Source organism: Lindgomyces ingoldianus (genome assembly GCF_010093535.1).
Source record: "Lindgomyces ingoldianus strain ATCC 200398 unplaced genomic scaffold BDR25scaffold_16, whole genome shotgun sequence".
In the NCBI taxonomy this organism is placed as follows: Eukaryota; Fungi; Ascomycota; class Dothideomycetes; order Pleosporales; family Lindgomycetaceae; genus Lindgomyces; species Lindgomyces ingoldianus.
Window position 1 is genome coordinate 523,168 of NW_022985177.1, and position 23,796 is coordinate 546,963.

General features: G+C 51.1%; 8 protein-coding genes across 8 annotated transcripts; 4 read left to right on the top strand and 4 right to left on the bottom strand.

Annotated features, from left to right (window-relative positions):
* Positions 1-906: 906 nt before the first annotated feature.
* Positions 907-3,123, bottom strand: BDR25DRAFT_261886 (V-type ATPase). Its single transcript, XM_033686729.1, has 8 exons — positions 2,912-3,123; positions 2,768-2,852; positions 2,697-2,716; positions 2,609-2,644; positions 2,401-2,562; positions 2,033-2,349; positions 1,709-1,983; positions 907-1,658 (listed from the first exon to the last, which is right to left on the bottom strand). Exons 1-8 carry the CDS (start codon positions 3,008-3,010, stop codon positions 1,114-1,116), a joined length of 1,539 nt encoding a protein of 512 aa, XP_033547570.1. The 5' UTR covers positions 3,011-3,123; the 3' UTR covers positions 907-1,113.
* Positions 3,124-5,054: 1,931 nt separating this feature from the next.
* Positions 5,055-8,259, top strand: BDR25DRAFT_32126 (uncharacterized protein). The gene is made up of 5 exons (XM_033691953.1): positions 5,055-5,631; positions 5,699-6,669; positions 6,720-7,007; positions 7,055-7,363; positions 7,412-8,259. The coding sequence occupies exons 1-5, from the start codon at positions 5,358-5,360 to the stop codon at positions 8,003-8,005; spliced, it is 2,436 nt and encodes an 811-aa protein (XP_033547571.1). The 5' UTR covers positions 5,055-5,357; the 3' UTR covers positions 8,006-8,259.
* Positions 8,260-9,886: 1,627 nt separating this feature from the next.
* BDR25DRAFT_314418 (uncharacterized protein) lies at positions 9,887-10,694 on the top strand (the record flags this gene model as incomplete). The annotated part of the gene is made up of 4 exons (XM_033691449.1): positions 9,887-9,919; positions 9,980-10,019; positions 10,101-10,123; positions 10,176-10,694. The coding sequence occupies 4 exons, from the start codon at positions 9,887-9,889 to the stop codon at positions 10,692-10,694; spliced, it is 615 nt and encodes a 204-aa protein (XP_033547572.1).
* A 2,873-nt stretch (positions 10,695-13,567) lies between these two features.
* BDR25DRAFT_261892 (uncharacterized protein) lies at positions 13,568-14,041 on the bottom strand (the record flags this gene model as incomplete). Its single annotated transcript, XM_033686730.1, has 2 exons — positions 13,568-13,673; positions 13,724-14,041. Coding segments are annotated over 2 exons (423 nt in total), but the record flags the coding sequence as incomplete, so codon positions are not given.
* A 175-nt stretch (positions 14,042-14,216) lies between these two features.
* Positions 14,217-17,878, top strand: BDR25DRAFT_303739 (leucyl-tRNA synthetase). Its single transcript, XM_033690068.1, has one exon. The coding sequence runs from the start codon at positions 14,300-14,302 to the stop codon at positions 17,780-17,782; it is 3,483 nt and encodes a 1,160-aa protein (XP_033547574.1). The 5' UTR covers positions 14,217-14,299; the 3' UTR covers positions 17,783-17,878.
* Positions 17,879-18,738: 860 nt separating this feature from the next.
* On the bottom strand, positions 18,739-19,943 carry BDR25DRAFT_286929 (NAD(P)-binding protein; the record flags this gene model as incomplete). The annotated part of the gene is made up of 2 exons (XM_033688285.1): positions 18,739-19,506; positions 19,614-19,943. The coding sequence occupies 2 exons, from the start codon at positions 19,941-19,943 to the stop codon at positions 18,739-18,741; spliced, it is 1,098 nt and encodes a 365-aa protein (XP_033547575.1).
* An 850-nt stretch (positions 19,944-20,793) lies between these two features.
* On the bottom strand, positions 20,794-22,425 carry BDR25DRAFT_261900 (GroES-like protein). The gene is made up of 4 exons (XM_033686731.1): positions 22,120-22,425; positions 21,698-22,068; positions 21,234-21,645; positions 20,794-21,180 (listed from the first exon to the last, which is right to left on the bottom strand). The coding sequence occupies exons 1-4, from the start codon at positions 22,204-22,206 to the stop codon at positions 20,860-20,862; spliced, it is 1,191 nt and encodes a 396-aa protein (XP_033547576.1). The 5' UTR covers positions 22,207-22,425; the 3' UTR covers positions 20,794-20,859.
* Positions 22,426-22,701: 276 nt separating this feature from the next.
* BDR25DRAFT_225619 (NAD(P)-binding protein) lies at positions 22,702-23,544 on the top strand (the record flags this gene model as incomplete). Its single annotated transcript, XM_033685181.1, has 2 exons — positions 22,702-22,830; positions 22,885-23,544. The coding sequence occupies 2 exons, from the start codon at positions 22,702-22,704 to the stop codon at positions 23,542-23,544; spliced, it is 789 nt and encodes a 262-aa protein (XP_033547577.1).
* Between the last annotated feature and the right edge of the window lie 252 nt (positions 23,545-23,796).

A 23,796-nucleotide genomic window follows, 5' to 3' on the forward strand; every position in this document is an offset into this window, starting at 1 on the left:
ACTATATACTGTGGAACCCACCCTCGTGAGTATGCAGATTATAGACGAGGAGACAGCAACAATGAACCTTTCCGGGAAGACCTGGAACGAAATTTCGCTTGCACAACAACGCCGCTAAGGCCTCGATTTGTGTGTGTACATCGAGCTGACTCACTAAGCTAACGGGACGATACATATCGATCCCCTGATGTATCCGAATGTCTCCGATATACGGGCTGTCTTCAATTATGATTTGAGATTCGCTGGGCCGAATTCATACCGTGAGGAATTTAACATTAGTACAAGTTGTTTACACACTCTAGAACCTTACGTCGCCTACGAGCCAACTGAAGTGGTTACTAACAAAGATATAACCTGGAATATTGAACGTGTTTGATTTCAGCACAGTTCTCTATAGCTCTCGCGTACCAAATCTTTCTTCGGCAGACACCGATTCTTGTTTGATAAAATCTAAAGAAATCCTTTCTTCGGCCGGAAAAGTGAAAACCTATGCTGCGAGAAGTCATTCTTTTCTCCTTGAACCATTGCAGTCCAAGCTGGAGCAATACTGTACATGGAATCCAGGGAACGTAAACCTATGAATCCCAGTGTCAAGAAAACTATCCTCATATGTATACCAAGTGAATGAGACCAGATTCTGCCAACCTCAGTACTGTGCCAAGCCCGGTCTTAAACATGGATTGTGCTAGTATATTCGAGGATTGTTCGGTGCACACTCGTTTCGCACACCCTGTCTAGATTCTAAACTATCAGAGCTACTAAAAGCTGAACTCTAGGGCCCTTCAAGCGCTTTTTAGTGGCGCTGGAATAGTTCAAATTTGTTCAAATTTGAGAGAGATATAGGGCTTTGAAGTAGGTAACTCGTGGGAGCTCCATGACGTTCCTGGGCTTTGGGGAGTCCTACCACCCCGACCAAAATCAAATAAACAAATTCTTAAATATTCGATATAAAAACAAATACCACATCCAGTTAAGTGCCAGACATCACGTTCTCTAACTCTCGCATGGTTCTACCTCCTCCATGTAAGGATATCTCACTTGCAAGGCTGAGGGTGCTGACCCTAAATTCACCTAATCTACTTTAGTCGCCTTCCACCAAGCCAAACCATCCATCTACACATCAATCAAGTTATCGCTCTGCCCCTGACTCCCCCCTTCGACAGTATTATCCCTGGTATCCTTATTGCCCTTCCTCTCCCGCTTCCTTCCCTCTGCAGAACGCTGGTAATATTGATCCAAAACTTTGGCTGGTATACGATTCAACAACTCCTTTGGATAAATCCTGAGCAGTGACCATGCCAAATCCAAGGATTCATAGATGGTTCTGCTCTCATATGCAGACTGGTTGATGAAAGTGCGCTCGAACTTCTCTAGGAATTCTAGAGACAATTTGTCTTCAGAGGACAAGGCCTCCTCACCGACGACGGCTTTCATGGCAGCGGCATCACGACCGATGGCATATTTGGCGTAGAGCTGGTTGGAAACGTCACCATGGTCGTTTCGTGTGCGACCTTCGCCAATAGCAGATTTCATGAGACGGGAGAGGGAGGGGAGGACGTTTATGGGTGGGTAGATACCCTTGTTGTATAGCTGACGGTCGATGAAGATTTGGCCTTCTGTGATGTAGCCTGTCAAGTCGGGAATGGGGTGGGTGATATCTGCACGTGATAAGTGATTCTGTAAGGAGGTAGGGATCGTGGGGACATACCATCATTAGGCATAGTCAAGATGGGTATTTGGGTAATAGAACCGTTGCGACCCTCGACACGGCCGGCTCGCTCGTAGATGGTAGACAAATCAGTGTACATGTATCCTGGATAACCTCGCCGACCTGGAACTTCTTCTCGGGCTGCGGAGACTTCGCGGAGGGCGTCGCAGTATGAGGAGAGATCGGTGAGAATAACCAAGACATGTTTCTCGAGCTGGTAAGCGTAGTATTCGGCAGTGGTAAGGGCAAGACGAGGGGTAATAATTCGTTCGATGCTGGAGCGAAGTTAGCCAGGGTTCTCTGGGCACATTTCCTAAGACCCACGTTGGATCATTGGCCAAGTTCAAGAACAGCGTGACGCGCTCCATACTGCCGTTCTCCTCAAAGTCTCGGGTGAAGAAGCGACTCGTTTCTAAGTTGACACCCATGGCGCCAAAGACAATGGAGAAGTTCTCCTCATGGCCATCATGGACATCCTTTGTAGGTTTCGCAACTAGACCAGCTTGCCGACATATCTGGGCAGCAATTTCGTTGTGTGGCAGACCAGCGGCCGAGAAGATGGGGATCTTTTGTCCACGGGCGATGGAGTTCATGGTGTCGATGGCTGAGATGCCGGTCGAGATCATTTCTTCAGGATACACCTATACATTGTTACCATGCGCTCCGGAGCTCGGCAGTGCAAGCCTTCTTACTCGAGAGTACGGGTTGATGGGGCTGCCGTTGATGTCTAGGTACTCCTCCGCAAGCACCTTGGGGCCTTTGTCGATGGCCCGGCCTGATCCATCGAAGATGCGGCCAAGCATATCCTCGGACACACCGAGCTTCAAGCTATGGCCTGTGAATTCGACTTTTGTCTGCGCCTGTTAGTCCGACTCGATGCAGGGGGGCTGGAGTCGCTACCTTCTTCACATCGATGCCGGTCGTGCCTTCGAAGACCTGCGCTGGAATCAGAGCTGTGTTCAAGCGGGGAGTGTGGATCCGTGTCTACCTGGACGACTGCTCTGTTTCCTAGTTTATGAGTGAGCACACAGCACTAAACTGCGGTGGTTTCTGCCTCACCTCGAGCTTCCAAGACTTGGCCAGACCGCTCCGTGCCATCGGGCAGAGTCAAGGACACGATCTCGTTGTACTTGGGGAATTTGACCTGTTCCCGATATTCATGAGCTTTAGGGATTCCAGAGCAGCGACCGAAGAGCTACTGACACTCTCCAAAATGACCAATGGACCGTTGACACCGCCGATGGTGTTGTACCGTATCCTTGGCTGCACCTTCATCATCCGGGGATCCACGACGTCAGGCATGGTGGGCGAGGGCGGGGCGACTCAGGATAAGGTTTGCTGTCGCTTAGAAATCAGCAAGGCTTGCAACAGCAGTCGGAGCTTGTGGGGTGGTGGAGGTCGGAGCTGTGCGGTCGAGGTGTGAGGCAGCTCTCACTGGGGTTGCGAGTAGCTTGCACGTCAGTGCGGGATGCGATGACTAAGCTGCCGATCGATAAGACCGTGCGCATCAAAAAGAAGCAATGCCATGGTGCTTTTTCGAGATACATGTCCCCTCCTGTCGATGCACAGCCTGTTGTCGCATGCAACAGGTGAAACCCTGGGCTCATACTGATACTGTCCCTGCAGACTTCACATACCTAGTGTTGAATCATCACTCACGTGGCAAAAGGGCTCGGAGGGGTAGAAATTTGCATTGGCTATCTAATTCAACCTGATGACGGTGACTCCCCAAGACGCACACAATCAGTTGGCGAGCTTCTTGAATCTCGAACTGGGCCTGCGTATGCCCGTTAGTGAACAGAACAACAGCGATTGTGAGCAGAATTAGGCATGAGAGGGCAAAAATCAGACATCCAAGGAAGAATTGCGCTCACCGACCATCTACATTAGGTTCAGGCGATGGCTAGCGTGGAAACTGCGAATGTGGAAATGTTTCATCATAGAGGATTGGGGGTGGAGAGGAAAATGAGAATGAACTGACCCAGTAGTCCGTCGAGCCCTCCCTCCAACTAAGATCTGTAAGCCTGTAGTCCAAACTATCGTGTGCCTACGTGTCGACGTGTAGCTCGCATGCACCCCAGAGCTGACCCAATTGAAGTTCTTACGACGCGCTTCTAGGAGAGCACTGAGGCATGGAGAATACTCAAATAAGACGTGGCAATAGGTTCTGGAAGGCGTCAGCATGCTGCTCAGCGGACGTGTGCTGCGGTTTCGGAAGCGACAAGATGAGGTCAGACGAAAGTACTGGCTAGTAGCAGGCGCCTTGCGAGAGGCACCCGGACAGACAAATTTCTTCAAGGTCGACTCGGTTGGGAAAAGAAGACATATTTGGGGTATCATCACTCGAAAGGCGTTCTGGGGCAAGGAAAAAAAACTACGGGAGCTCACCTGGGGTCAAGACGCAGGGACCGAGGGCTGAATTACCGCCTCCTGCGCAGGGCCGGCGCGATGTAAGCTTCAGAGTTGAAGCGATGCTGCTACACTCACGCGGAGAGGGCGTGGTGGAGTGGCGTGCAGTGCGAAGAACAAGTTGGAGAGGAAGAGAAACTGTCCGGCAGAAGAGTTTGTTGCGGCGGCCTGCTGGCCCAATATTAGCGTCTCACGTGTGGCGGCTTGGCAAGGACAGAACTAGACAAGCGGTAATTTTGCAATTTCTCATTGACCGTCGGCCTCGCAGCATCACCCAGCACGCGTCCTGGCAGATTAATCACGCAGCATCGCTGTGCTGCCGTAGCACGGGACCCTAGAGTTAATGCGTTTCGTGCAGGCTGTTTGAGGGTTGTTTCTGCTGCGAAGAAGTCCAGCACTCGGCGGCGATACAAAGATAGATTACCACCAGCCATCTTTTTGCGCTGCACGGAGTTCGGTATCGAAAGCCCCCCTTTAGGCGAGCGCAGCGCCCGGATCAGCGCTCTCGCTCCTCCAGCGCATGAGGGCCTCTCCATCACCCACCAACACCACCATCTCCCAACGCCAGCTCTCCCACGACGACTCCCCGCGTGTCCGCTGCGAATGTCTCGACGCTTCCGACGCGGCCTGTAGACGACACTGCTACCCCCATTGCAGCCCCCTCTCCAGGACGATCGTTTCCTCGCCCGCTCTGCCCGCGGACCGCATGCGCGACACTCCACGCCCACACTCGGCGCTATCCTGGGTCGCGGTCCTCACAGCGGCTTCAGAGTCTTGCTGATCGCGTGTGCCGCTTTTATCCTCGCAACGAGACATCAGGAACCGCCCTCGCACCTCAGCCCCGGCACCTGCCGGCAGGCTCTTCCACGTTTCCCTCCTCATCTGCACACATCTGCCGCCATCGCAGCCCAGGGAACAACCTCGGCGCGGCGCTGCTCTCAAGAGTTGAAAGTGTCGTTTGCGCGTCTGATCGCTCTCCGCCTGGTCGCAAACGGTGACCGATAGCGTTCAACGTTCGAAATCTCATCGCCCAGCACCCCTCGGGCATGCACCGCCGGTGAGGCACTGCTCCTAAACACTGTAACCCAGCCTGGTGTTCTCTGGCCGCTCCTTCCTGAACCCTCGCGTCGTTTCCCCCTCTCCTCGAACCCCACCATCGCGCCTTCTGAACATATCCCACGTCTGAAAATCCCCAGAACGAGCCACCAGGTCCTGGGCCGCTTCTACCCGCGTAAGCAAAATGATTACAACGAGCTATCCGCACCATGCTGGAATGCAGCAGCCGGGAATGCCTCATGGCCACCCCATGGCGGGTCCAGGTCCGACTCCAGGCCAGCCCATGGCCCAGGCCATGCAGATGCACCCTGGCGTATCAGGTCCCAATGGTCCTGTCAGCCAGGCCGGGCCTATGATGGGCGGTATGCAGGCCGGTGTACCCAATGCTCATGCGCTTTCACATCTCCAGCCTCAAGCCGCGCACATGTTCCAGCAGCAGCAACATCAACACATGCAGAGTATGTTTATTCATCCCCAGGCAGACTCTGCTCGTTCATAAAGCCTAGCTTCTGACGTCCGTTATAGTGAACCCGCAAACCATGATGCAGACTCGCCAAGCTCAACAGGCTTTCATGCACCAGCAGCGCCAGCAGCAGATGCTCGCACAGCAGAATGGCAGCATGGGCATGGGCTTCCCCAACGGCATGAATGCCAATATGACGCCGCAACAAATGGCAGCGTTAGGGGGAGCACCAGCCATGGGACAACCCTTTGTGAATCTACCACCTCATATGCGCCAGCAACTCCAGCAACAGCAGACTATGCACCAGCAAGCCGGTGCCAACTCTCAAGCGCAGGTTGCTTTGGCTCACGCACAAGCCGCTCAAGCTCAGGCCCAGCAACAACAAGCCCAGCATCAACATCAGATGCAGCATCAACACAGTCAGCAGCAGCAGCAGGCTATTGCCATGCAGCATGCCGCCTCGCAGTCGAGTAACCAAAGCCAGCCAGGTAACCAAGGCCCCCCAACGACTACTCAACCCCAGCAAGGACCCTTACGCCCTCCATCCGCGATTGGTAGTCATCAAGGCCAGGCATCTCCAGCTCCTCAGCCAACCCCCCAGCAACCACAACAGCAAGGGCCGCAGCCTCAGCAACAACCCCCAGCGCAACCTGCTCCACAGAACGCCCCACAGCAGCCAAATCCGCAGTCTCAAAACCAGCAAATGCAACAGCAACAGCAGCAGCAACAGCAGCAGCAACAACAGCAGCAACAACAGCAACAGCAACAACAGCAGCAACAGCAGCAACAACAACAGCAACAGCAACAGCAACAGCAACAACAGCAACAGCAGCAGCAGCAGCAGCAGCAGCAGCAACAGCAACAGCAGCAACAGCAACAACAACAGCAGCAGCATCAGCAGCAACAACAACAACAGAACCGTGTTTTGGCCCAGAATCAACAGGCGCGACTAGCGATGATGCAAAAATCCACACAAGGAGGGCAGGGAGCCTTGAGGCTTATGAACTTCATAGATCAAATTGGGAAATTCAACGTAAGTCCTGTGTTGATATCTATAGAGTTTGCGTTCCTAACATCACGCAGAGCTCTCGGGGTGTTAATAGTATTGGAGTATGGCAATCTTTTGTGGACAAATTCTTTACCGAGAGCGGCTCTTTCATACATGTCCTTTCCTCTCCGGCAAGCGCAAGGCCCAAGTTGTTCGAGGTCGTGTATGCTGCACTGCCTCGATATTTCTACACCCAATTCAACACAGAAGTCGAAAACCTCCAAATCACCATGGACGGGGCGAGTGAAAAGGCAACACCCACAGAAATCAAGATCTCTTGTGATCGGGCAAAATTTGTCTACACTTACAAGAACCAATGTCAAGTAAGTCGTGAGTAGGATCATGTAGCGACCTTTACTAATCTCTGTAGGTCGTGTGTAATGGAAAGTTAACGGCATTCTGGGCTGGCTCCGATAAAATGGAATGGCTACAATTCGAAACGGAGAAACACGAGCAGTTTATTCCACGATCTGTTCTGGAACCGTTGTTTATGCAACCCTCGCCGAGCCAGATGAGTCAAACCCAGTCTCCGCGGATGAACAAATCTTCGGCCAAGCAAAGGCAACAACAACGACTGGTAAAGCCGGAGAACATTGAGCCATCCTTGATGCTTTCGAATCTCCCACAAGCCCCGATACTCGATTGGGGCATCCCGGCTCCTTTGCTGACTTATCTTGAAGTGAGTGCAAGGGATACCCAAGTATTGTTCGAAGGCTCACATCGCCAGATATACGAAACCATGAACAACATGTCCAGCCTCATGGCTCACTATCAGGAGAACCCCAGCCTAAACCCCGCCCAAGCAATGAACAGTTGGGTGAGCAGCATGTCTTCCAACCCTACTCTGGCACAGCAACAGAATGCTGCCAACCAAATGCAAGGGCATATGGCCCAGAACCCACAGCAAATGCTCCAACAACAGGGCATGCAGCAACCGCAAAACATTCCACCAGGAGCACGAACGCCTTCTGGCGTGGGTCAGCCTGGGGGCCCGCCTAACCATCAATTCATGTCACCCGCCATGGCCAACCAACTCCTCCCAAATGCCATGAATGGATCTCCGCATTTGATGCACCAGAACCACACGCCCTCGCCGGCATCACACCCAATGGCGGCTCACAACAGCCAGCAAGGCACGAATAGCTCTGCAACCGCGAGTGTGAACACGTCCCCAAACGTCAGCAACAAGCGACGACGAAGTACAGCCAAAATCGAAGGCGATGATGGCGGCGGTGTGGATGTCAATGGTACCGGAGGAGGGCAGAAGGTGAAACAAAGCCCTCGGGTGGGCGGCAACAAAAGAGTGAAAGCAAATAACTAACCGATTTCGTCTGGATGCAGATCCTGCATGTATCAGTTGCGTTTATTACACATCCTCTTTGAGCCAGAAAGGCAAGATGGTAGCGGCAAGTGATGGACGAATACCGCTCACACGCAGTCTCGCTTCACCTGTCAGGCTCCTCCTTTACGGTATCCCCGGCACCAAGGACACCGTGCGTCGTGTCCTCACATCGAAATTTCCTCACTGCATTCCGGCATCTCCGGACCGGCTCTTCGCTCGAGGTTCTGCTTCATGTCGGTTTGATGGAGTCGGATCTCTCACCTGTATAGCGTGGCGTTCATATTTCTGCACATTCTTCAACTCTTATCTACTATCAGGGGTCTATGCGTTTGGGTAAAGCAGGCCTGCTTGATATTATCCTCTCTGGAGTTGTAGGATCGCCGGGGGGCTTTCGACAGCATGCTCATATCTCCTCAACTTTTCCCTTTATATCCGACTTCTGATATCTCTGTGTTTTTCTTCCTCTTGATAAGTCGAGGGCCAAAGAATGGGTTACATAATTTCTTGTATATTATGGGTCGTGGGTTGGATGGGAAGGTGGCTAGTTGAATGGCGGGTCGTCGTGTTGTGTTTGAGCGCATTGGGTACCAAGGTTTATGGTGCACCAAGAATGGGATGGATGGAGAGTGCTATATGCAATCAAGACGTTATGACTTTAAGTCTCTTCCTAGTGTTTCTCTTGCTTTTCTTCTGACATGCTCCCCACTCCTTCCCATATCACGTGGGACGCCACGTTCTACTGCCCTGGATTATCTAAAGGATGCTCCTACATGTGCCGATCTTTTCTTGGCATCTACCCGCGGTACGAACGACAAATTCACACTGACTTAGATTTCGTTAATTTCTGCATGTCTCGAATGATTCCCTTGAATGACTATTATGAAGCATTCCCGTCTCATCTCGTCGCCAGAATTAGAGGCTTCATGCAATTCCCAAACAACCCAACTCTTAAATGTCCCTCCAAGACTGTAATCATCTGACTGCTGAATCCATTCTATATGAATCTATATTTGCCACTGTCCGGCGGAAAGAGGAAGTTGAGAGCCTCCTTAATGCTGATAGCGACGCTCGGCACCGCGCCAGATCCAGAGAGTAGCAAGGACCTGAGCTAGGGCTCAGTTTTCTGGGAACCAGGAAGCTAGCTTGCTTTTGGCTTCCGGTGTCTTTGATGCTGTCCGGAATATGAGAGATATGATTGATTTGCAGAATTTTAGTCATGTCGCGTTTTAGTCTGAAAGAACAGCACCTGAAAGAAATCTCTTTGCATGACTTTTAGATTTGATTGAAGGAAGAGACTACGTCAACGTGGACACTGATTTTAGATACTAAAGTGCCTCTATTCTGAGCTGCAAGAGAGAGACCGCCACCCTATCAGAATATTGCTTTCGGAATGGTTGAAAATGAATGGGATCCAAGCTATCATCGGCTGTTTTTATTCCAGTCTAGATTTTTGGCCACCAAGAATTGGGCTAACACTAATCAAGAAACCATTCTTGATTGCACTTCGATCTTCTACCAGACCTAGTCTAACCCGATTATGGTCATGATTCTGGTAGAGATATGTGCTTCAAATGCAGTTCCGGAGTTCAATTACATAACGGTCCTGATGTTTTTGAGTCTGACAATTTTACAGGTCCTGTTTTTGAAGCAATGGGGTTTTCCATGAACGGAACCGTGCCGGCGCCGTTTTTGAGTAGTGATGGGGTATAATAATTCCGTGATGTCCTCGCAGCTACCATGCCCCAACCCAGTGTTTTTTTCACTAGCAGCCAAAGGCTTTCACTCCTGAAGAGCACGGAGCGTCAACCTCGCGGTGAGGAGCGCCAAACGCGTCTCAAGGCACCACCAAAACATGCAAACATGGCAGGTTTAGCGTGGGTTGCTGGGCGAATGGTCCGTGCTCACCGTAGATATATACACAATTTTGATCCTGCTTGACTTTCTCTCTTCAAGTCTAAAGTCTACGAGAGACTAGGGAAGATATGTCCAGCCAGTAAGTATCCTTTTTTTTGTGCCTATTCATCGCCCAACCCAAACCTGCCTGTTCGCCTATGTGTATATATGTCTCCCTCAGAGCAGAGAGTGGTGGAGGTGAAGGTAAGTATTGCATCTTTTTTGCTTGTTTTTCCTGCAAGATTGGGACATTTAGTCTTCCCTAGAGGATGTTTATAGGAATTGGCTTGTGTATGTAAGAGGGGTGGAGAACTGGTTGAGCGAAACATCGGGATGGACAGAAAGAGCTGAATTCAACACTGGGTGGGAAGCGAGCAGTCTTTGCCAACCTGGCTTTGGTATCAAGGTATGCTTCCCTTTCTGGGTCACTTCTCATGGCGCACTACTGGTGGGCGGCGTAACATTCGATGGCCAGAGGAGCAATCAGCTACTACTCCTTCAACATGCTCGTATCCAAACACCTGCACAAGTAGCTCTAAGATTCGAATTATCGCGGCATGGCACATACGATTTCGACAAGCAACAGTCTCCCCAGCTTATAGGGCATCAATTTGAGCGGTTGGGAAATATCTCTAAGGAAAGTCTCGACATCAATCCCATCCTAAATGGAGGAAGGCTGACATTCTGTGCAGATTCTCTGCGCTTCTTAGCAGGTTATCTAGTCGTCCCCATCATCCTCGATAACTTGTCAACGTTCTATCCTTTTCCGAAATGACTGGAATTGGAAGACCCTGTGGAAGTCCTCGATGCATGCTCTGGAAGATTCATCATAGCCGTATTGGACCGCCGCGCACACCACAGGGAGTGTCCTGTAGAGGCCACCCTCGAGTGCTCTTGGTTAGGCTTTAGAACAGACGTGGTCTTTTAGGTGGCTTGCCTGCCTGGATTGGAAAACAAAAGAGTGTCCATGCCTGCTCCCAAGGTCTGAGGCAGCTGCTTTAATAGAGCATACATACCTTCTTTAGCCTTCTACAATTTATCAACCCCAAGGCTACCCGAAAGGGTGATCTAAAGCGTTCACCTGCAATCTCAGCAGCTACGGATTCAGTTCTTGTGCCAGCGGCTTGAAGCACCGGCATTGAGGAGGGGTCTCTGGCGGTACCACCTTCAAGATCTCTGAGCCAGAAAACTGTCTTCAGAAGGGTCCTCTAGGAACCCCACCAGCTCACTGGCGAGCCCCCGCATTACCTGCTCAAGCAATCGCAAAACTCCAGCTCTCGAGCTCGACTAGTTCGACCTCTCCAACCCTACGAACACCACCCACTACGATGGTACTGAGCTTCCGAGGCACTTGCAACACCATGTTTCCCTACAAACCACCTTAAAATCGACATAACGGAATCACTCAAACTTCATGAAGTTTTCCTAGTAGTCCGTTGGCAGGCTTGCCAAGAAGGATTGAACAATAGAAGAGTGTTAATGTCTTCTCCGGACTAGCGGCCTTGAAATCTTATACTCGGAATGGTAGACCCCCTAGCTACGCTCTCGGTAACTCCTTTCGACAACACCTTAAGAGCAGTTAGCAGACATTACAGAACAGTTGAAGCCCTTTAGGAATGCTTGCTAGACAGGCTGGAACGGCAGAACGGTCCTCACTCACCCTACGAAATATGAAAAATCGCACACACGTCGGTCCTATTCAAGCAACTCTCCCTTCTCACTGTATCGCCCCTCGCGTTCCCCTATAATTTCTGTCTCACGCTGGAGAGGAGAAGATGTACCTCAAGCTGATCAGAGAGGTCACTGAGTACGAGGACTGGATCGAAGACATGATCAAGAGTGATCACGGGGTGCCATTCATCAGCAAGGACATCTTCAAGCTCACCGAGAGGGTATTGAATCTAGAGATGTACTGGACACGACTGCAGGAGCTGAAGGTAGAGTAGGAACTAGTTTGCAACATGACCGACGCTGAGAAGAAGGGGTGACACGCGCAGAACGAGATTATGCTGTTCGTCCCGGAACTTGATCCAATTGTGGTGTGGGCTCTGGTCGTGCCCAAGTTCGTGTTCAAGAGCACGACTGGGATGTGGTGGATGATGAGGAGGACCACTCAAGCCATGAAAGGGGACGCTACATTCGGCACGAACCCGGATGATCCTATGCGAGCGTTATTTCCGGACCTTGTTGGTAACATGCTCCCGGACCCCGACGCCCTCGTAGAGGAGTTTACGGCCCTGTCAGATAGCGAACGTCTGCTGCCCTTGCTGTAAGCAGATGGATACTCCCATATGTGGTGGCGCAAGCCTGAAAAACCGCATGAGCAGTCTTGCTGATGTTACAGAACAGTTATAGCTCTCTTGGAGCCTTGCCATAATGCCGGACAGTAGAGGGATGTTAATGTTTACATCCTTGCCTATGAGCAGTGAATACCCAGGTAGATGGCGGCGCTAGTTTAAAACACAGCATGAGCAGTTTTGCTGGTGTTACAGAACAGGTGTCGTCATTGGGAGGCTTGCCCCGCCAAGTTCAGCATCATACGGATTTCAAGGTCTGCTGTCCTTGCTGTGAGCAGATGGATGCTCAGGTAGGTCGCAGCGCCAGCCACGTAATACTACATGAGAAGCTTAGCTAATGTAATAGAACGGGTATAATCCTTTGAAAGGCTTGCTTGGTGGAGTTGAAGAGCAGAAGACTGATAACATCTGTTGTCCTCTATGTAAGCGAGAGATTGTTTAGGTAGGCAGTAGCACACTAGTAACGCTACAAGAGCAGCTTGGCTGACATTACAGGATGATTGGGGTCTTTTGAGAGGCTTGCTAATTGGAGTTGAATAGAAAAAGAATGTCCAGTTCCGCTGCCTGTTGTCTGGGCAAAAGGCTACCGAGGCAGGTAGCAATACTCCTGGTAACATTGCAAAAGTAGCTTGGCTGACTCCACAGAACAATTGAAGTCTTTGAGAGGCTTGCCGGACAGGGTTGAACATCAGAAGGATGCGGATCCATGCTCTGGGGGAGACTGAAATGTACTACTAACATAAACTTGATTTGAGACTCGCGGTTTGATCCCTTTGAGAATTTACTAATCCATGGACGTGTAGTATTCTCTGGAAAAACCGACTCACGGACAGAGAGAAATTGGCAGTAATTACTGCCCTGGAAGACCTTGACCAATTTTCTGTCATAAAACAATTTTATACGGGTAGTGTTACCCACCCTACTGGGGGCCGGCCAGTGGTCCAAATAGTGAGGGGGTGGCACCAGGATCATGCGAGGAGGCACATAACATTATCTCCGATCTTTGTGGACGCTGAGGGGTAAGCCGTCTAGGTTTCAGAGGGGAGAAGAGAGGATTGTTAAATGACTCACTTTTAGGGGGGAAATTGAGAACCTAGGTACGTGTCATCTGTACCTACGGTGGGAGTCCCGGGTCTACCAGGGGCTGGCCAGCTGGAAGAGGAGGGGAGATGAGGAGTACACCTTCTTGGAGGTAAGAATTGTGATCCTTTCCACAATTGAGGAGAATCTAGCTACAGCTCGTTGCTAGGAGGATTTATTCCGCCTAGAAACCGACGACTACTTTGAAGCTCTAGGCCAACCAGCTAGGGCCCGCCCCCGCCCCCGCCCCCGCCCCGCCCTCCCTCCGCCTCACGCCGCCGCTCCTGCGGTCCCGGCCTTTGGGTTCTTTCTACCCCCGCTGGGTCTTCCGTATGTGTCCAAAGCTGCTTTCCTATACTCCTCATCCAGACTCGTGGCTAACGTCGAAATTAGGGCCAGCTCCCAGGTAAGCTCAGTGTGTACTCACCCCCTCGAACGGCTCCTTCCCAGCGCCAGGACGATGCGGATCGTGTGGCCAGTCGTAGAAGAAGATGCCATAGACCAGGATGAAGCTTATCAGCGACCACTGGACGAGGGCCAGCGACTTGTCCCAGACTGGCCGTATCGACTTCAGCAGCGCGCGCCGTTTGTATTTGCGTTCGAATCGGAATTGCTGTTTGGCGGAGAGCTCGCGCACGTTGGGGGGCCATTTTTTTTTTGCAGGGAAACGATTCCTTGCGAAATTGAACGGCGGGATCTCTACGGCGGGGCCGCGCCGGAATATACGTTTCAGGATCGAGAGCATGGTGGTGGCGCGCGCAATGGGCCGTCGACGTGGTGGATTCGTGAGTTGGAGATTTGCAGTGCCTGGGCTGACTTTTACCGCAGACTACCACCGCCGCTGTCCCGCCCGCACGGACCCGCCCTTGGCGCTTCCTGTCTGCTCTGACTCTGATCCCAAACCTCTTCCCTGACGACGACGACGACAAGGACAAACCTCCCTCCCCTCAATAGTTTGCTCCCAGGCCGCCCTTGTTCTGTGTCCTACATAACAACCTTCACTATGGCGCAGTCATCAGCTTCACCTTCTCTTCCCGAAAACGCTGTCATGGCCACGCTCACAGTCCTCGACCCAAGCCACAGCTCGAAAAACACTATGAAAATCGAAAATACAGAGAAGCGAGACACATTGATCCAGAGCGAGAAAAAATACCAGCAGCAATGGCAAGAAGGTGGCGTTTTCCAGCCAGATGCACCCACCATCGATGAAGAGCCTTTCGAAACCACTACCCCCGCACACCTTCACCAGAAATATCCCAAATACTTCGGCAACTTTGCTTACCCCTACATGAACGGTACCCTTCATGCCGGCCACGGTTTCACCGCAAGCAAAGTCGAGTTCACTGTAGGCTTTGCGAGGATGCAAGGCAAGAGAACCTTGTTTCCACTTGGATACCACGTGACCGGCATGCCGATTAAAGCATGCGCAGACAAACTCGTCAGGGAGATTGAACAGTTCGGTCCCACGTTTGAGCGCTGCCCCGTCGGCGATATCATTGAAGACGGCGCGACCAATGGCGCCGTTCCTCCAGCACCGACGCAGTCAGAAGCCAAAACTGACTTGGGCAAATTTTCCGCGAAGAAGGGCAAAGCCACAGCGAAGACGGTCAAAACCAAATACCAATTCCAAATCATGCTGGCACAGGGTATTCCTCTCGAAGAAATCCAGAAGTTTGCAGACCCCAGCCATTGGATACAGTACTTTCCACCGCTAGCGAAGCGTGACTTAACCAACTTCGGAGCGAGAATCGACTGGAGGCGGCAGTTCGTCACCACTGACGCAAATCCATACTACGATTCATTCGTCTCATGGCAGATGCGCAAACTCAAAGAGATGGGCAAAATAAAGTTCGGTAAGAGATACACCATCTACAGTCCCAAAGATGGCCAAGCGTGTCTCGATCACGACAGACAGTCTGGCGAAGGCGTCGGCGTTCAAGAATACACCGCTCTTAAGCTGAAGGTCAAAGAGTGGTCTCCGTCCGCTAAGAAGGTTCTGGATGGAAAGCTCTCCGAAGGCTCGAACGTCTACTTTATTCCTGCTACTCTCCGTCCCGAAACCATGTATGGCCAGACCTGTTGTTTCGTCGGGCCTAACATCGATTACGGCATCTTTAAAGTTTCTGAGAATGAGTACTTTGTTTGCAGTGAGCGTGCTGCTCGCAACATGTCTTTCCAACCTGGCATCTTCCCCGAGTGGGCCCAATATCCACGAGCTGCGAGCTTCAAGGGAAAGGACGTCATTGGCACTGTCATCAATGCTCCCCTCTCAGTTCACAAGGAAGGTGTCCGGATCTTACCCATGGAGACTGTCAAAGACACTAAAGGCACAGCAGTCGTTACTTGCGTGCCCAGCGATTCACCGGATGACTACGCCACTGTCACAGATCTTGCCAAAAAGGCGGAATACTATGGCATCCAGAAAGAGTGGGCTGAGCTAGAGATCATCCCAATCATTGACACCCCATCATATGGCAACCTCACCGCAAAGAAGCTGGTCGAGGAACTCAAAATCCAATCTCCCAAAGACACCAAGAATCTCGAAGAAGCAAAAGAAAGAGCCTACAAAGAAGGTTTCTACAAGGGGACAATGATCTACGGCGAATTCAAGGGCAAACCCGTCGAACAGGCCAAAGACCTCGTAAAACAGCAGCTTATCGATTCTGGCGACGCTTTCAACTATGCTGAACCAGACGGCAAGGTCATCAGCCGAAGTGGAGACGACTGTGTGGCAGCTCTTCTTGATCAGTGGTATATGAACTACGGAACTGCCGAGAATGGAGGTGACGGCGAGTGGGCACAAGCTGTCCTCGATCACATCAACGGCGAGTTGAATCTGTATTATCCCGAAGCTAAGCACGCATTAATCCAGGTTATTGCTTGGTTAACTACCTGGGCTTGCGCACGAAGCTACGGTCTCGGAACGAAGCTGCCGTGGGACCACTCTGTCATGGTTGAATCTCTCAGCGACTCGACAATCTACCAGGCTTACTATTCCTTCGCACACTTGTTACACAAAGACCTGTTCGGCAAAGAAGTCGGTCCGCTCGGAGTAAAGCCAGAGCAGATGACAGACGATGTCTGGGACTATGTCTTTGCACGTCGGGATCGCAATGATTTTGACTTCAAGACTGACATCCCCAAGAAGAGTCTCGAAGTCCTGCGCCGACAATTCGACTACTGGTACCCTCTTGACATGCGGACAAGCGGCAAGGACTTGATTCAAAACCATCTCACCTTCAACCTCTACGTCCACACCGCCATCTTCGACTCATCAAACTGGCCGCGCAGTTTCCGCGTCAATGGACATCTCATGCTGAACGGAGAGAAGATGAGCAAGAGCACGGGTAACTTCCTTACCGTCGAGCAAGCTGTTAGCAAGTTCGGTGCAGACGCTACTCGCATTGCTCTCGCCGATGCAGGTGATGGCATTGAGGACGCCAACTTTGAAGAAACTGTCGCCAACAGCAACATCCTCAAACTCTTCGAGCTACGCAAGTGGTGTGAAGAAATGGTACGCGATGCGGTTATCGTCGACGACGGCGAGAAATACAAGCACGTCCGCGACAATGAACGTATCAAGAACGGCGATACTATTCAGCGCAAGTCTGGAAGCCCAAAGCTACTGTGGGACGACATTTTCGATAACGAGATGAACGTTTTAGTTGCGGAGACGAAGCGCCATTACGAAGAGACCATGTATAAATCGGCCCTTAAGTCCGGATACTACGACTTCACCGCCGCCCGGGACTTCTATCGTGAGGTTACCAAGGCTGCGGGACTAGGCATGCACGAGGGTCTTGCGAAACGTTACATCGAACTGCAGGCCTTGCTTCTAACGCCTATTGCACCGCATTGGGCAGACTACATCTGGCAGGAAGTTCTCAGCAAGTCGGACACTATCCAGAACGCCTTGTACCCCGACGTTCCAACGGCGATTCCTTCTCTTACTGCCGCTCGCGAATACGTGCGCATAACATCGTCGAACATCACATCCGCAGAAGGCGCCCAAGTCAAGCGTCTCGCGAAGGGTAAAGTCGCGCTGTTTGATCCCAAGAAAGACAAGAAAATCACTGTGTTCGCGGCGAAGTCATACCCGGAGTGGCAGAAGAAGTACATTGAGCTCCTCCGCACGTCGTACCCCAACATCGATATCAAAGCCTTGTCTAAAACTATTGACAAGTCCGAGTCCAAGAAAGCAATGCCGTTCATCAATGGCTTGAAGCGCCGCCTTGATAACGGAGAGTCGATTGACAAGGTCTTGAACCGCGAGCTGCCTTTCGATGAACTAGCAACGCTAAAAGCCATGGTACCAGGGTTGAAGCAGACCGTCCGCAACTGTGTTGCTGTGGAGATTGTCTTGGTGCAGGAGGGTGGCAAGGAGGGAGTTGTGGTTAGTGCCGGGGATGAGAAGCGGACTGACCTACCACCAAATGCTGCCAATGCGGAGCCGGGTTCCCCATCGTTTGCTTTCGAGAATGTCTAGGACTTCTTGGGTGCTGTCGGGAGTAGTGGGGAATTTTCTGGGGCTAGATATGATAGATTAATGAGACATGATGACACTGATGACAGTGTTGTGATAGAATTTCTGAATGACAAAAGTTTGTTTTGATGATGTGTGCAGTGATTCTTGTCTGCTGTTGCGAAGAATGTGCCAGGCTGACGGGTTAAGTAAGAGTCTTTGACAAAGCAGAACTCCTCTTTAAGGACCAATGGAGGGTTTGGAATTGTTAACAGAACAGGAAAGAAGGTGTAAGGGCCTTGCTGGAGCATGCTTACGAGCTAGAAGATTCCACTAGTTATGTCCTTTCACAATAGACGACACCCTGTTTCAACTCTCGTGATAAGATTCCTAAAGCGGCACTTAGATAAATATCGAGGCTTAACTTCACTTTGTGTCTATATCTGAACCCCTTACAAGTCGAAGTAGTGTTTGCAGAACAACAGCCTCTAAAGCAATGTACGGGTTGCTGGTGATTTATTTCGAAGATGTAAAGACTCTTCTGCTACTAAAAGAGAATATATTTGAGGTTTCTAGATGCTTGCTTCGTACAATAACAAGCTAAGAGACTTAGGATCTGTGCTTAGTAGTAAAGGAGATAACCTCTAAGCATATCTTTCAAAGGCGAAGAGACTGCTACTAGAAAATAATAGGAAAATGGCATAGGCACGCTTGGCACGCCGACAAGCCAAGGGGCTTCGGGTTCGTGTTTGATCTCACGAGAGAGGACATCAAGCAAAAGTTCGGAGAGTGAATGTACACATCACGTGATCATTTCTATGTGAACATCTCCATAGATATTGAATTCTGTGCATACCCAATTGAAATACTTCACTCTTACTACGTCTTTTATAATCCCATATTCCACTAAAACAAACCCGGCTCCACCTCGATTTCCTTCCTCCTATCCCCCTACTCCCTTCAATCTTTTCAAGCGTCCCTTACAATCTAACCCCAACCATCCTCTCCTCATCCACCCTCCTCCCCTCCCGATCAAACCAAATCTTCTTCCCACTCCTCACACTCTCCTGCAACGCACACCCAATCCTAACCGCCTCAACGCTACTTTCCAAATCCACCGGCACCTCCCCCCCATCCAACACCGCATCTGTAAACTGCCGCGCCTCCTCCACAAACGCGTGTTCAAACCTTTCGTAATAATTCTGCGGGATATCGCGATGGATGCCGGTGGGTAAGTGCGATTCAAGGAGATTTGTGGTGGGATTTGCGTTGATGGAGAGTTTACCTTTGGTGCCGATTATTTCGGTGGTGTCGTGTTGACCAGGCGGGTTCATGCGCGAGGAGTAGAAGTAGGCGATTTGATGGGAGTAGAATTCTACGACGCCGATCCCGTTATCGACGTCTCCGTGTTTAGCAAGGTCCGGTTCTAGCGCTGTGACGCCGAATGCCACGGCGGATTTTACTCGTGGGAGTTCGAAATCGTTGGAGGAGAAGAACCACAAGGCCAGGCCGATGTCGTGGACGTTGCAGTCAACGAAGATGCCGCCAGAGAATTGGGCGTATTGGACGAAGAAGCCAGAAGGGTCGTATTTGTCGCAGGTTTGGCTACGGAGGATTGTGGGGCGGCCGATGGAGCCGGAGGAGGCGAGGGCGTGGGCCCGGATGTAGGAGGAGTCGAAGCGGCGAGAGAAACCGCACATTACTTTCTGGGTAGGGTGGGCGCGGGCGGTTGTGAGGACTTTTTCGCACTGGTGGTTGGTGATGTTAGTATTCACTGTGAGCAGAAAATTGTATCTGTACCAGGAGACAGTGTATTGTAAGACAACTGTTGATGAGAGAAAGTGGAGGGACAAACGATATCCAACTGGGTGCTCAGAGGCTTCTCAGAAAGCACATGCATCCCTGATTCAATCGCCTGAATTGTCTGCTCGGCATGGACAGTTGTTACCGTTGCTACAACCACCGCCTCAAGACTCTCATGCCTCAGCATCTTCTCATAATCTGTGTACAGCGTCACACCCCATGGTTCGAGATGTTCTTTGGCCCAGGAGATTTCTTTGGGGTCGGGACTGAAGACAGCAACTAGTTCTGCCCGTGGAACTCGATGTAGGAAGTGTAAAGCATGGCGTGATCCCATACGGCCAAGACCAGATACTGCGGTACGAAGACGCCGGGGAGAGGACATTTTAAGAGACGGATGCGATGGGAGAAAGTAGCAAAGATAAATTATGGGAAGAGAGGGTAGAGTTGAGAGGTACGAGCGGAAAGAGACAGCAGACTGAGAAGTTGAAGACAAAAGAGATATGGAAGCTTCGCAAACTATCCAACTTTAGGGTCTGTTGACACTAAATATCCCACCGAGTAAGAGCAAGTCAAAAGCCCAGCACACAGCACTTCTTCTTCTCCCTCAAATCCCTGAAAGTTCATCGATTGACAATCGCAAAATGGAGGTATTTGCCCTATTCCCCAAAATTCAAGCGGTTTCAGCGCCGATTTTGTCCAAATTTGCCTTCATCAGCTTCCGCTTCCTTGACTGCCCCGCGTCCTCACCTCGAGGCCCCGTCTCCTATAAAGATATCCGAAAATATGCAAGGCCAAGCATCGTGAAGACAATCGGCCGCAAAATAGTGGGACGAATTATGGAGAACAACAAAGTACACGGGATTTCCAACTTGGGACTCAAGATGTTGGAGTTGATCCCTAAGGGTTTTCCAGTCCTGAATTAATGGGGAAATTGTCCCCGACGTCTCGGCAAATGTGCCGGCGGGCTAGTGGTTGTGGGCTATTTTCTGAGTTTCTCAAAAAGAAATTTCTTCTTGGGATAGGGTAGCATGGGGCCCGACGCGCAAAAGTGCCGAGCGTAAATATTGGTTTGCAGAGGGAGATTTTCAACCGGTGTGGAGATGAGGGAAAGTTTCTCAAGGGAGAGTGGTAGGAACAGTCGAGTGAACGCACGTGCTAGATCTACCCCGCATACGTCAGTTTAGACGGGTACTCTTCACAAAGTTCACGGACACGCTTTTGATACAGGAAATGGCGAACTCGGTAGTAATGTCATCCTACTAAGGCGATTCTACCCCAAACTCTGCGTTTCAAATACTTCACAGATTGGCCTTCTCCCCCTCATCCGTCTCAATTACCACCTTAATCACGAGATTCCCTTTATCATCCTTCGTCTTGGCAGCCATCTCAAACGCTGCCTCTGCAGACTCCAGCCCTCGGTATCTGTGTGTGACAATCTTTGAGAAATCGGGGTAGTCGGGGTCTTTCTTTGATACGACTTCGATTCCCGTTGGATAGGTGTTTGCATATCGGAAGACGCCTACGAGGTCGACTTCTCGGAGGGCTGCAGCAGATATTGGGAGAGTTTGGATTGGTGTGCCCATGCCGATGATGAGGACTTTGCCTCCGGGTCGGTTTGCCTGTAATATTCGATTAGCAACGGCCTGGGGGAGTGGGAGGCGAGATGTCTTACATATATTGCGGCTTGCAGACAAGATGGAACACCAGTACATTCGAACACAGCATCCACCTCACCCACTGGCTCTCCACTCTCCTTCGCAATTTTCCCAATCTCCGCAGCAGTCTCTCTTGCAATTGCGAGGTTCTCGTCTACCGTGTTGCCGCGCTTCATCGGGACCGTGAACCCTATGTGTGAGAATTTGTTTTGGACCGCAAAATTGACTCGCCCGGCGTCAATGTCTGCTATTACCACAGTACTTGCTCCGGATATCTTCGCCATTGCTGCGACTAGTAATCCCACTGCGCCTGCGCCGAACACCAGAACGGAGGCGCCGGCCGGAAGCCGTGCTCTTCTTGAGGCATGGATGGCAACGCTCAAAGGCTCGAGTATAGCTCCGAGGTCTAATGGAACATCTTCCGGCAGTCTTTCAGATGTTAGTTCTATGGTAATTTGTGAGAATCGTGAAATGCACCCACTTATGACACCAAGCAGCGGGGTGATTAATCCGATCCTGCAGTGTCCCTTGCGCGTGCGGAAATGCCTTTGCCGAGCTCCTGAAGTTCATCCCTTTGCAAATATTGTACCTTCCTTCTTTACACCTCTCGCACTGCTCACACGGCAATCCAACCTCTAGCGCAACCTTGTCTCCCACTTTGAAGTTCTTTACGTCAGAGCCAACCCCCACCACGACACCGGCCGATTCATGGCCCAGCGACATGGGCTCTCGCACAATGATGTCGCCATTGCGGTAGTGTCTGTAGTAGTGTAGGTCGGAGCCGCAGAGCCCAGTGGAACGCACGGCAATTTGGAGGTCGGCAGGCCCAGGAGGGAAGAGAGATCTAGTTTCCTGAGAGGCCGTGAGCTGCTTGTTCTTGAGATGGAAGGATGGAGTTCGTACAACTCTCAGGTCGTTTGCACCGTGCAAGACAGAGGCTCGGATCTGCCGTGTATTTGGTGCAAGATCCGGTTTCTTCTCTGTAGTCATGGTACCAAATCTATAGATAGAGGAAATGAGGGGTAGCTAAAGCAGTGAATCAGAAAAGTTGAAGAAGGCAAATAAGAAATTAAAGATATCGGGACAAATCATAAAAAGAGAAGGAGAGGCCATCCATAAAAAGCTGCCAAATGATCGGAGCAGCCCAATGTCCCCATATCCGCCATCGGGCAGAGTTTGCCAGATGCAAAAGTCTGAAGGAAAGGCCGGCCGTGGTGGGTGGTCGGCATTTGAAAAATGCGGTACAACAGACGCCGAAACAGGAGGTAAGCTTCTTCCGTCCACGAACCTCAGTCTTCGTCACCGCAACGCCAAAGCCCGACCACTGGCCGCCACGCTGATTGCGACATAATTGCCGACCATTTCTGAGGTACTGCTTTCCGATGGCTCCATTACTCCCACCAAACAGGCCTTGTGCTCATGGTTTCCGAGCAACTGCAGCAGATTCGCCACCACCTGGAACACCCCTCTTCTGATACAATCAAGATGACTTCTGTAAAGCAATTGTTTTCTCTGGAGGGCCAAACGGCTCTGGTAACAGGTGGGACGAGAGGCATTGGACAGGCCATGGCATTGGCGTTGGCAGAAGCTGGAGCAGACATTCTTCTCGTGCAGGTGAATTAATCCCAGCCCCTTCCAAATGGCAATCACAAGGCCTAACATCTCCAGCGAGACACGTCCAACTCCTCTACAAAGCAAAAAATCGAAGCCCTCAGCCGCAAAGCCACTATATATACCGCAGACCTATCCTCCCCTTCTGCCGTCTCCGCTGTCGTTCCCTCCATCCTCAAAGACGGCTACAAGATCCACATCCTTCTCAATTGCGGCGGGATACAAAAGCGGCATCCCGCGCACCAATTCCCAGACGAAGACTGGCAAGCCGTGCTCCAAGTCAACCTCACCGCTGTCTTCACCCTCTGCCGCGACGTCGGCGCACACATGCTCTCACAACAACCTTCCCTCCCGTGCAACCGTCGCGGCGCCATCATAAACGTGGCCAGCCTTCTATCTTTCCAAGGCGGCATCACAGTTCCCGCATACGCAGCTAGCAAAGGCGGAGTCGCGCAATTGACGAAAGCCCTGTCAAATGAGTGGGCGAGCAAAGGGATAAGCGTGAATGCAATTGCGCCAGGGTATATCGCTACGGAGATGAACACAGCATTGATGGAGGATAATGAGAGAGCTGCAAGTATTCTGGCAAGAATACCAGCCGGTCGGTGGGGTGCCCCAGAGGATTTCAAGGGTGCCATTGTGTATTTAGCAAGCGCGGCGAGCGCATATGTGAGTGGGGAAGTGCTGACGGTTGATGGAGGCTGGATGGGAAGGTAGAAGCGGTTTGGTGGAGCACTCGACTTTGGTCTGGCTTTATATTAGAGGATAGAGTTATAAATCATTTGAAAGTGCGCAATCACTTCACCCCACGTTCTAGTGGGTTATGTTGACTTGATCTAAATATTTGATCATGCTAGGGACATCGAACAGAGGTGACGCTAGCATGTCCTAATCCAGCATTCCACCAACGCTGACTTCTCTCCAGATTTGGTGCATCGTCAATCGCTATGATTTCTTGTTGCTACAGAT

Coding starts and splice junctions, on each gene's coding strand:
- BDR25DRAFT_303739 (XM_033690068.1), top strand. CDS start 14,300: ATGGCGCAGTCATCAGCTTCACCTTCTCTTCCCGAAAACGCTGTCATG.
- BDR25DRAFT_261886 (XM_033686729.1), bottom strand. CDS start 3,010: ATGCCTGACGTCGTGGATCCCCGGATGATGAAGGTGCAGCCAAGGATA. Junction 2,563..2,608: donor CCGGCATCGATGTGAAGAAG/GTAGCGACTCCA, acceptor TAACAGGCGCAG/ACAAAAGTCGAATTCACAGG. Junction 2,350..2,400: donor CCATCAACCCGTACTCTCGA/GTAAGAAGGCTT, acceptor AACAATGTATAG/GTGTATCCTGAAGAAATGAT.
- BDR25DRAFT_261900 (XM_033686731.1), bottom strand. CDS start 22,206: ATGACTACAGAGAAGAAACCGGATCTTGCACCAAATACACGGCAGATC. Junction 21,646..21,697: donor CCCGCTGCTTGGTGTCATAA/GTGGGTGCATTT, acceptor AACATCTGAAAG/ACTGCCGGAAGATGTTCCAT. Junction 21,181..21,233: donor GTCTGCAAGCCGCAATATAT/GTAAGACATCTC, acceptor CGAATATTACAG/GCAAACCGACCCGGAGGCAA.
- BDR25DRAFT_32126 (XM_033691953.1), top strand. CDS start 5,358: ATGATTACAACGAGCTATCCGCACCATGCTGGAATGCAGCAGCCGGGA. Junction 6,670..6,719: donor ATCAAATTGGGAAATTCAAC/GTAAGTCCTGTG, acceptor AACATCACGCAG/AGCTCTCGGGGTGTTAATAG. Junction 7,008..7,054: donor CTTACAAGAACCAATGTCAA/GTAAGTCGTGAG, acceptor TAATCTCTGTAG/GTCGTGTGTAATGGAAAGTT.